The sequence below is a fragment of the Myotis davidii genome, unplaced genomic scaffold (genome assembly GCF_000327345.1).
Source record: "Myotis davidii unplaced genomic scaffold, ASM32734v1 scaffold59, whole genome shotgun sequence".
Classification (NCBI taxonomy): Eukaryota; Metazoa; Chordata; class Mammalia; order Chiroptera; family Vespertilionidae; genus Myotis; species Myotis davidii.
In genome coordinates, this window is record NW_006293001.1 from 2,818,203 (window position 1) to 2,830,355 (window position 12,153).

General features: G+C 38.9%; 1 protein-coding gene across 11 annotated transcripts in view; it reads left to right on the forward strand.

Moving 5' to 3' along the window:
• The window catches only part of SLC4A10 (solute carrier family 4, sodium bicarbonate transporter, member 10), a 235,597-nt gene extending 224,795 nt beyond the window's left edge, over positions 1 to 10,802 (forward strand). For 6 of the 11 annotated variants that reach the window (XM_006766483.2, XM_006766485.2, XM_006766482.2 and 3 more), the window contains 2 exons: positions 2,088 to 2,204; positions 8,739 to 10,802. In XM_006766483.2, coding sequence (XP_006766546.1) covers positions 2,088 to 2,204; positions 8,739 to 8,805 — 184 coding nt within the window. In that variant the 3' untranslated portion in view covers positions 8,806 to 10,802. Of the gene's footprint in view, positions 1 to 2,087; positions 2,205 to 3,037; positions 3,077 to 8,738 lie in introns of all 11 variants that reach the window. The other 5 variants (XM_006766486.2, XM_006766489.2, XM_006766488.2 and 2 more) reach the window with 3 other exon arrangements.
• Positions 10,803 to 12,153: the final 1,351 nt, after the last annotated feature.

Sequence of the window (12,153 nt, forward strand, 5' to 3'; positions counted from 1 at the left end):
GAGGAGTGCTATTTTCTCAATCAATGAAACTTTCCTCTGATTTGTCTCTGCTCCATTTTGGTTGTGTTTCTAGCTGTGGGAATGTTTTGGAACATTATGAATGTCACCTATAATTGGTGCCATTTAAAAATGCAAACGAAAAAACACACAGCCTGTTATAAGTGCTGATATTATAAGCTCCCCCAGCCAAATACACAGAGTGCCTTCATTTATTTAACAGACTAGTGGCCTGGTGCACAAATTCGTGCACCAGTGGGGTCCCTCTGCCTGGCCTGCGGGATCAGGTCGAAAACGGCTCTCCAACATCCCCCGAAGGGTCCTGGATTGTGAGAGGGTGCAGGCCAGGCCAAGGGACCCCACTGGTGACGATCGGGGCTGGGGAGGGAAGCAGGAGGTTGGCCAGCCAGGGAGGGACAGTGGGAGGGCTCCAGGGCATGTCCAGCCTGTCTTGCTCAGTCCCAATCAGCCGGACCCCAGCAGCAAACTAACCTACCAGTCGGAGTGTCTGCCCCCTGGTGATATCAGTGCACATCATAGCAAGCAGTTGAGCAGCCTCAGCATATCATTAGCATATTATGCTTTGATTAGTTGAACGGGTGACCATACACTTATCGTATTAGGCTTTTATTATATAGGATATTTGTTGAGTAAGTATGAAGTGCCAGGCTCTGTCTGGGGGAACAGCAGTGGGCAAGGGTCAAGAATCCTCCATAAAGCTTATATTCAAGTAGACTTGAGGTAGGGGGAGACAGAAACTAAACATACCAACAAATATAATAGTACTAGAGGCCTGGTGCACAAAACTCATGCAGGAGGGTGGTCCCTCAGCCTGGCCTCCACCCTCTCCAATCTGGGACTCCTTGGGGGATGTCCGATTGCCAGTTTAGGCCCAATCCCACTACCCTAAACTGGCAGTCAAACATCCCTCTCGCAATCTGGGACTGCTGGTTCCTAAGCACTCACCTGCCTGCCTATTTGCCCCTAACCACTCTACCTGTCTGCCTGATTGCCCCTAACTGTCTCTGCTTGCTGGCCTGATCACCCCCTAACTGGTCCCCTGCCGGCCTGCCTGATCACCCCTAACCACTCTACTTGCCTGCCTGATTGTCCCCTAACTGCCCTCCTGGTCACCCCCAATTGCCTCATGCCAGCCTGATAACCCCTAACCACCTCTGCCTTGGCCCCCGCCACCGTGGCTTTGTCCAGAAGGAAGTCAGACGTCCAGAAGATGTCCGGTAGACCCAGTCTAATTACTATATTACCCTTTGATTAGTATAGATACTATTTCAGATAATGAAAAGTATAATAAAAACAAACAGTGAAAAATGAGGAATGAGGTGTGCTTTGAGGGGATAACAATAGAAATGTTAAATAGAGTAGTCAGCAAAGGCGGAGGGAAAGGTTTGTACCATGTGAAGGAACATTGCAGGCAGAGGGAAGAGGAGGTACAAGGTTGTGAGGCAGCAACAAGCCTTATGGTGATTCAGAACAGTCGGGAAGCCATTGCATTATGGCTGGAGAGGAAGGAGCAGGGGAGGAAGAGCAGGAGATGCAGTAGGAAGGTGAGGGTGGGAACAGGGCCTTATAGTCCATCTACTTGCCTTTTGCTCTGAGTAAGTGGGAGCAACTGTAGAGTCTAAGCAGAGAGTGAAGTGGGTCTGCTGTGCTACAAATATTAGGGGAAGAGGCGCTAAGCAGTGAACATGCAGCACCTGATCTCTATAATTTGGAATGAATTTGGAAAACTGTAGCCAAAACCAGTTTCTATATGACTAGAATATATTGTCTAGATTTTTATTTTTCATAAAGTTTTAATAATTGAGAAAACTATTCAATACCTCTTAATTTTTAATTATCAAAAATTACCATATATATATATATACATACATATACATACATACATATATATATATATATCTAAATATATATATATACATATACATACATACATATATATATATATATGTATATATATATATATACACACATATATAAAGGCATACTATTGTCCTATATTTGTTTCTATCACTAAATATCTTCAATTGCTTATTTATTGTTTATTATTTCATTTTGGGTAAACTATCTAGAGATGATCCATCTGTGATCAATATTTCTGATGAAATGTCAAAGACTGCCTTGTGGAGAAACCTTCTGATTACTGCCGATAACTCAAAAGAAAAGGAGTCAAGCTTTCCTTCTAAAAGGTTTGAATTCTAATATAATGTGAATTTATACTGATCCCAGCTATTGGATGAACCCAATAGCAAAAGTATAATAGCTTTTCATCAAATTTAGATCTAAAGTATTTCAGAAAATTATTTAAATTATTTTGAAAAGTGGGTGGAAGCTGTAATTATTATGTTAGTTGGTATTGTTTTTATCTCCCTTTCAAATTAAAAGTTCACTCCAAAACTATGACACTGGGGAGTAATGGTGCTATAAATGGGTCCCAATGCACGACATCTTTGGACATTCATTTTGGCCTAGTCTTTTGCAGTAAGATTTTATTGTTTTCCCTTATACCCACTTCCAAGGAACCCTGTTGATGTCTGATCACATTTTGTACTCCCCCATGTCCTTTTTAAAACTCATATGAAACTTAAAATGGTGATTTTGTATTTAGCATATTTCCAGTCTCCTACTCAACCCCTTGAAAATGTTCTCTAACCTCCTTACCCTCAAACTTTCAGCTCCAGAAAGTTTTATTCACTCTTACTTATCCATGAAAGCATTACAAACAACTCCTGTAGTTGTGGATGATAGTTTTAAATGCATGCTGGGGGAAGAGTGTGTCCTTAAATATCAAGAGTCATCATAGGATTTCCAACTAAATTTTCCAGAATTTATAAATAAGATATTCAAGCCATCAGCCTACTTAGATGCTGATCTAAAGAAAAATCTCTGTTATGCTAACATATCTTCTTATTAAAGAGTGATTGAGGGATTTGGGACCATGTTTAATTATTAAGTTCCTTTATTTTTATGACCTTAAATTAACTATTTCTACTTAATTTTTATATTACGTTTTTGTCATAAGCTCCCCTTCCTAATCACTCTAGAAGCTGATTCCCCAAAGGTAAGACCCTCTCCCTCAAACTTACTCCTTAATTGTATTTCCTTATGTTAAATGGTGTCTTCTAGAAACCTGGTCAGCCTATGTTCTCTGTGTGAGTTTTGGGGAGGCAAAAGGCATGCAGAGTCGTGGGCTTAGATCCAGTATCAGACTGCATATGGCATTCCTATGACGACTCAGCTCTTTAAAAGGGTTTGAAACTTGAGTAAACTTCTCCCCCACGTGATTTATACAAATGCTTCATATATAAATCAACAAATATCAAAGAACTGTATTTAGTAACGTATCCATTTCTATATTGGAAAAAGAAAATGTATCCCTTGCATTAAGAGATTGCAAAGCTGGGCTCTTCCATTTATGCACCACCATGCTTCCAAACCTGCAAGCTTTATCTGGCTTCATGAGAAATATTTGGAAACATGGGCTAGAAAAAGAGGCTACATTAGACTTAGGGAGTACCTCTTGTGCTGGTTTTTGTCACCCCAAAATGGCATGCTGCTTCAGTGTCATCTCTGTTCTCAACAGCATAAACAAGAAAAACAAATGTCTAAGAGTTCACCCCAGAAAGCTGGGATATCTCTCTCTCTCTCTCTCTCTCTCTCTCTCTCTCTCTCTCTCTCTCTCTCTCTCAGATCAACTTTTTGAAAGCATATCCTTGAGTGAGGAAAACAATGCTCTTTGGGATAATGGAATAGGATGAAGAAGAAAAAAGATACATACAGAATGGACTCAAGGAGGACAAATTTATTTACCACTTTTCAAGATTTTCCTCAGTCAACTGCCCAATGCTTACTCCAAAGGAGGTTAATATAAATTACTCAATAGACTCTCTCAAAGCATCTGGTTGATGCTTTCTGTCTTTTAACTGGACTTTAAAATCTCCATGTATTTCTTTGCTTGGCTCAAGCAGAGGTCATGTTTTATTCTAAAACGTGCTTAATCATCCTTTCCCAAAGACCCCTGCTATGGTCTGATAGAGTCATTCTCACAGCAACACAGTTTTGCTAGAAGTCTTGAAAGAAAATCAGAGTTATGAGAGGGGTAATTTCTCAAACCCTTAAAATATGTGCCTGTGGACTCTAATATTAAAAATATGGCATTTCTCTGATTTATAAAAAAAATTGAACTCAAAGTTTATGGGTTCAAAATAAATGCCAGATATGGGAATATGTGGAGAATTTGAGGCACTTGAACTTATGGATGGCTTTTCTTCCTGTGGTATACGAATCCATTAGTGCAAACTCTGTCTCTGCTTTTCTTTGGTTCAAGCAAAAGTTGTTTGTGTTTTTTTTTTTTTTGTTTGTGTGTGTGTGTGTGTGTTTTTTTTTTTTGTGTGTGTGTGTGTATGTGTGTCTTTTAAGTATATAAAGCATAATCACATAGGTCAGTTTCCTAGTAAGAAGAAACAGAGATTAGTTGCCTCCTGTATGTGCCCCTACCATGGATCAAACCTGAAACCTAGGTATGTGCCCTGATCGGGAATGGAACCCGCAACCTTTTGGTGTACAGAACGATGCTCCAACCAACTGAGCTACCTGGCCAGGGCCAAGCAAACGTTTTTATGATAGTTTAGGTATTCCTTAAAGTAAGTAGTAAAGTCAAGTAATGTTTTTCACTAGAAAAGCCTATTTGTTTTAAAAATACATATGTAGATTATTTCAGGCACGAGATTAACTCTAGTGACCAATGTAATGTGTCTTAAGCAGGTCCAGTTTTAAATAGACCATAATTTATATTTTGATATAGCCACCTGTTCTATATATTCCAACTAGCATGAGAATCTATTGTGGAATGAAAGTTTACCCAGTTTTCTTGTTTGTTTTTGTTTTTTTAACCTTTAGATGTAATAAAATCTGAATAATTCCGTGTGATTAAATAACTCTCAGTTAGTGGTTAATGTCTTTCATCTTCATAACAATGGAAACTGAGAAAGATTGTTGCTTCCAGAAATCCTAAAACCACCAAAACTAATAACAGCAATATCCTCCCAAAACCACTACTTTCTCTTTGTATCTGTTGGAGCATTAAAGTATGATGACCAGAAACTATGAACATTTTGTGCCTACTAGATTATCCATTGGCAAAAACAAGGCGTAAAGACCAGATTACCAGCCCTAGCCCGTTTGGCTCAGTGGATAGAGCGTTGATCTGCGGACAGAAGGGTCAAGGGTTCGATTCTGGTCAAGGGCATATACCTGGGTTGCAGGCTTGATCCCCACTGGGGGCCATGCAGTGCAGGAGGCAGCTGATCAATGATTCTCTCTCATCATTGATGTTTCTATCTCCCCCTCTTCTTTCCTCTATCAAATCAATAAAAATATATATATTTTTCAAAAAGACCAGATTACCAGGGTCTGTATCTCTTGAGACCTAAACTGGCTCCTCCATCCCCCATCCCTGGTTATCCTTGCCTAACAGAGGAGCCCAGATACCCTTTGTTAGTGGAATTTGGAATAGCAGTTATGTTTTCTCCATTATTTCATTCACTTTTTATTGACAAGAAATTTTATTCAGTGTAACTGAAAGGTCCTCTGGAAGAAGTTCCTAGGAGCTAACTGGAATTCTAGCACCCCTGTGGGATGTCTAACTTGACCTAGTTCAGTGGTGCTATTCACACATGGGACAAGCTCCCTTCAGCTCATTGAGTGGATTGTGGAAACAGGTTTCATTGCATAGAATAGCTGAGCAGCTGCCATGCTTCATAAACCGACACCAGGCTGCATGTTCCTTGGGAAGGTACCTGGCAGCCCTGGGAAAAGCAGGTTTGCCCTGGTGGCAGAGGCTAGGCCAGGGGTGGGCAAACTTTTTGACTCGAGGGCCACAATGGGTTCTTAAACTGGACCAGAGGGCCGGAACAAAAGCATGGATGGAGTGTTTGTGTGAACTAATCTAAATTCAAAGTAAACATCATTACATAAAAGGGTACGGTCTTTTTTTTCAATAGTTTTATTCATTTCAAACGGGCCGAATCCGGCCCGCGGGCCGTAGTTTGCCCACGGCTGGTAGGCTCTGTGATCACCCCCCTTGCCCCGCTGTGTATCATGGCCCCACTCCCACCACCTTCTTCTTTCTTGCTCTGATTTCCTAGGTCCTGTCAGGACTGTTGGTAAATGTTGTTTATTTTCTATTTTGGTGTCATTGAAAAATAACAGTTTCAAGATTGCTTAGCAGCGTGGATGTAGTGGGTCAAGTTGTTTTCTCTCTTGAAATTTTACTTTCTGTTTTTTTAAATTGTAACTCCTCAAGAGAAGGGACACTGTCTCATCCATTTTCTATCCATTGGTCTTTTCAGAGTACTATACAATATGATCTATATCTATATATTACATTAAACATGTAATATGTGTTATATATATGGCATGTAATAGACATGCAATATATTTTTATTATAATAGTACATAATAGATATGACATATATGTAATATAGTTAATAAATATATACACTCTATTACAATGACAGTTTGTAATTGATTGGCAATGAGAAAATCAGTGTAACAAGGAACAGAGTAATAGCCATACAGTAAGACAATTTAATTTTCTATTTTTATAGGTATTTTGAGGTGGTTATAAAACTTCTGCTTCATAGCGTGCTGAAATCTAATACAAAAACCACTGACTTAGAGTTTAAAAATCCTGAATCATAATTGGTTGTTTTGTAACCGAACAGCCACTATGATCAAAGTAGCACATCAGGAGGAAGCGTGTCTGGAACCAAGTTGACATCCTGAGTCTCTTTTTTCCACCCTCGGTGACTAAGAGTGCACGAGGCTTTTGCTCATTTATCAAAAGCACATGGAGCAGGGCTCTGTGCACTTAGAAACGGTGCACAGATGGAGGCCAGCGTGTCTCTGTCCCCGGAATCTCCTGCAGATAGGATCTGTCCTCCCATCTTCCAAAAGACAGGCGTTCACTGGCGTTGGGAATACCAGCCTCAGAATCCTGGCTTTCAGGCTACAGGAGAACTTTGTCATCCAGGTCAAACCAATTTACAGATGAGGGAACAGGTTCCAGAAAATTTAAATAACTAGCCACGGCCATACAGCTCATCCTCAGCTCCCAGGAACAGGATGGAATTTTCTGTTCCAAGCCCAGGGCTTCCTTCCCTGCCCCAGCTGCCCCTTCTCATTGGCTTTGTTTGGCTGAAGAGACTGGGAGTCAGGTAGAGCCCCAGGAAAAGTTTATTTGGAAAGTAGGGTAGCAGACACGTGTCATATGAAAGGAACTTAAAGTGGAGGAAAGTGAGTCATTTAGATAGAGGAGTTAAAAATACAGAGTTAAGGCTCTCAACACATCATGCGCACACTGTCATCTCTTCTCATGGAAGGAGAAAGGAAAAGTGAGAAGAGTTGCTTTGCTCTGACCTGCAAGTAGCGTGCGCTGAGAAGTGTGGCAGGCATAAACCCGGGTGCCATAGACACTCGCTCACACCAGCTCTCAGCACTGGCAGCGTGCCACCGATGGCAGAAGCTCCGGCACTTCTTACCTGATGGTGCCGGGTGGTGGTGACAACTGAGAAAGGCTGTTTCTAGCTTGAAATGGAGGAAAAACAATTTAAAAAAACACTCTTAGAATATATCTAAGTTGTTGACCACTGTAAAGCTGCACAGGAGACCACATAGAATAAAGGGTTTTAACTGTCACTTTAATCCAAGGGAAAAGAGTTATTAAAACCAAGGTTTCCCCACTAGCAACTATTTTATAAATTTATATTAAGGGCTAACATGAACAGTAACAGTGTCTGGGTTTTTCCAGCTCAGGCCTCAGAGGCCGGCCAGCTGCGGGCGGCCCTCCATGTCAGCAGCAGGGGGGGTCACAGAGCGGCTCAGGTACGGAGGGAAGGAGTGGGGAGGAGCACCTGCCCTTTGGGAAGCATATGCTCTCAGTGTGAGCTTCGAGCCCGTGAGCACATTGTTGGAAGTTTCCACAAAAACTGTCAGTCTGAGAGTAGGAAAAATGTCCATCAGAAAAATATTGAGGAAAAAGAAGACAAAATGGGAGAGGCACATTACCAGCTTGCCCATTAACGAAATTAACTACGGAATAGCTAAAATAGAAGCCACTTGGGAATGGGTTTATTCTGGACTTGAGTGAGGTGGAACATTGTTCCCGGGATGGACAGGGTCTGTCTGTTAAGAGACGGCACGGATGTCCGGAGGGCAGTGTGCGGGGTGGCCACCTCCTTCGAGACCTACCCACCAGGACAGGGTTCTCACTGAGATGCAGGATCCAGTCCATGCACAGAGGACGGGCCACTTGCAGCAGAGCCCAGAAATACCTTCTGGGACATCTCATTTGTGTCATTTACAGTGTCAGTGCTATCTTAAGATGGGCATAACTGGCATTTTCAGTAATCAACAGTGATTCATTTTCCCAAATGAAAACCACGGTATTAATCCTGCATGCTTTTGAAACTGTTTTTAAAATGTCTGGTCTTTGCTGTCTGTGGTTTGAATTTCCCCCTTTTTTGCAGTTCTTGGTTTCTATCTCACTGAGTACGGAGGATTTTAATTGTTGCTATCTATCTGTGTGTGCTCCCAGCATGAGAGCGCAATGCCTGAGGGCCCTTGTGGCGCTTCGGGGCCGATGGGTTTTGTGTCTGAGCAAGCAGATCTCACAGTAGCCATGCTGCATTGCAGTAATAAATTTCTCCTTTTCCCCCCTGTAGCAGTGAAAGCCGAAAAGAGAAGAAAGCTGACTCACAGAAAGGTGTTGACAGGGAGACTTGTCTATGACTTGATCTTCAATTTATTTTTTACAAATCTATGAGAAGAGTGCCACAATTATTAATAAAACTGCTTTGATCATGTATTGTAAATTCTGTCTCTCATCCCAAATCCACCTTCATACTGTAAGTAGTGCAATACTTGTTTCTTTTTGTGTCTAAACTTCTGAGCAGCGAGACACACTTGTGAGCATATACAATAGCTACTGAAGAACCTCTGCATTCCTTGCTGTGTGTTAGGCATTTGTAAACACTGGATTCTCATTGCCAGTTTTATGAGAGCAATCGCTTTCTTAAAGAGATAAGTCATATTTACCTAGTTTGTATTTTCCTACTGTAGTGACCTGAGGATACCTGGTAATTTCATTGAGAAGAATTTTGAAAGGTAGTCTTACTTCTTATTTTGTATTAGTGACTTATTTCACAATAACCCGATTAAAAATTTAGTTGGAAAGCATTTTTTAACAATTGAATTTATGCACTTCCTTGATTTAATATGATACACTTAATAGTTAAGAATTTATATGTAGCTAAAACTTAAATTTGAAAAAAAATATGTAGAAACCTATTCACAACTTGTTTAAAAGAATCAGACACTAATGCAAAGAGTCAAGTAGTATTTGCTTAAAATTCAAGTTGTGATTACATGATCAAATACTAGGCTTGTACGAAATGCTTTAGAAAAACTTTGTAAGTTTTGTGAGATTTTCAAAAGAACCTTTATGGGAAATATGCTGTTAAATTTCTCTCCCGTTGACAATGAATATTTTCCAAATAAACCTATTATATACAAACTCGTGGAATACCAATGGTGAGTCATTGTACATGAAATTCCACTTCTGTACAGTTCTCTGCTGCTAAAGGTCATGTACTGCTTAGAGCTGCTTCTGAATCATGTTCTAATGTTAGACTGACAGGTCTGTTTTTCTACAAATCTCTTTTCCACCTTTTAATTAAATGCATGTTGTAGAAAAATAATCTTTTAAATGAAATTTTCAGATTCTGTTTGAAAAGCTTCTGTAGATATTTCAGTTCATATGAAATTATCTTTACTAAGCTTATATAAAAGGAAGAACAGTTGAGAATTTTTGAGCATTAGTAAGAATACAGTATTTTTTTGTTTGTTTTAGATGAATTGTGAAGTTAACAAAAACCAAATCATGTAGTTCTCTTGTTTCCCAAGAATGATCAGTGATCTTCAGTGTCCAATTTGATAATCATTCAGAGCCCTGTTGCTTTTCCAAACTATTCATTGCATATTCTGTGTATAAGTGCACACATGAAAAGTGAGGGGGGAAAGCTCTTGTGATTAAGCTTCTAAAGCGTAAAAAAATCAACAATAACAAAGCCTTCATTAGGTTCAACATTTTGATGCCTTCTGAAAAATTCCCCTCAGAATCTTTTAAGGAGCCATTTCTTTTATGGGACATAAGCCTAAAAAATATAAGAATATGCAGTGAACAAAGTCTGTGTTTATAAATGCCAAGGAAAAAAATACAGAAACTTTCCATTCTCAATGTGTTGCCTTTGTATATTTTGTAATACAGATACTACATTATAAACATTCCCATTGCTTTATGATTTAGACTAGCAGTCAGTCCCATAAGCAGCCTACTAGTGTTTTCATATATGAATAACTGTTCTGTTAAAAATGATCGTCGTGAATTAAAACCTTCACATGGTCACCTATTTGAATAAGCAGTCATATCCAATGAAATTCTGTATCTCTGAGTATTTTTATAGTCATTTTGTTCTTGTGTGAATTTTAATGATATCCTTATGTTAATCCTACTATTTTGAAATCATATAAAATATAAGAAAAATGTAGTGTTATATATTTCTTCCTAATTTCAGATTCCTGGTCAAAATTAGTGAATATCTTGAATGTAATTTATTGCAAAGTTTAAGTAAAGTGTAAATGTGACTAGGATATTGTGTTTTTCACAACTAAGAAATGTTATGTGGAAATAAATATTTATCCTAACTAATTTTCTTGCACATTTTAAATTGTGATTCAAGTGTCTTGTCTTTTTTTCCCTTAAGTGTTAATCAGTAAATCAATGTTTGATCAGAATATTTAAATTTAGAAACCATGGTGAATTAGACATTTCAAGAGTATTAATACAATTTGAACTTTATGAACAGAATATTTTGAGAGGTATATTAGAATGTATGTCTTCATTTTTCCAAAGAGCAGGAACTTGGGTACATAGCATTGCTCATACCCAAAATGTTAAAAAGTCATTAGCAAGATTTCTTATTATTGGAACACCTTAGACTTCTGTTTTCACTCTCGGTGGCAAAAGGATTTCCTCCCTGTTTGTTACAATAGGTCAGGTGGGACCTTATTCATTTGTAGCCATAACTGCATTCAGAATTCTAATGTATGGATTAATACTTTTCTCATGACCCTTGAGTTTACTTTGTAATTGCTACCATTTAACAGCTTTTGATATTGGGAAGTTTTGTTTCCTAAATATAATCTAAATAAATCCTTAATGTAGTTTAAATCCTTAGCCTGATATAAACTTTCCACTGACAAGCCAGAGCAACCTGTATTTCAACATGATCTCTAAGATCTTATAGAATTTTTCTTGGCTCTTAAAAGAGTGCCACTTATTTTTTTTTCTTACCTGCATTGACCTGCTTCTTTAGACATACAGCTATAACATAAGGTTATATACAATAAGTTGATAGTATGATTAAAGCAGTGAATAATTCAAGGGTGGAACTACTTGGAGTAGGGCAGAGTTTGAAGAAAATGTTAGATAAGAGGTAGCATATGAATTAGGATGGATATGGGAAAGGAAACCTACTCCAACGACTGCAAAGATTCTCAAATACATGTCCATATTGAAATAAAAAAAATAATTAAAGTATGTGTGATAACTAGCCAACAAGCAGCCCGATATGGTGGAGTGTTAGGAGGGGAGTGGAGACAGTGAGAAAAGGTAGAAATACAAGTTGAAAACATTGTAAGTGGTGTTAACTTCTGTATTAAAATATTTGAGTTTTGAGTAATGGTGATACATGAATTTTTGGAAGATTTGTTTGGCCACAGAGTAGAGAGCATTGTGGGAGAAAAGTGGAATCACTTCCTTAGGGATGCTGCTCCCAGGATGGTTCTCCAAGGCTCAAACCAAACTCTGTGAGTGGTCTATAAACTTCTATTAAGATTGCATCCAAATAGACTGAAGTGTACTCCCTGGGTACTTAGTAAGTCACTCCAGATATAATAGCTATATTATAAATCCTTTTATGTAGAGCATTCCTTTAGATAATGTGTTTGAGTTCTACTTGGAAATAAATGTTTTGAAAAACATATCGCCCTGGCTGGTTTGGCTCAGTGGATAGCGCG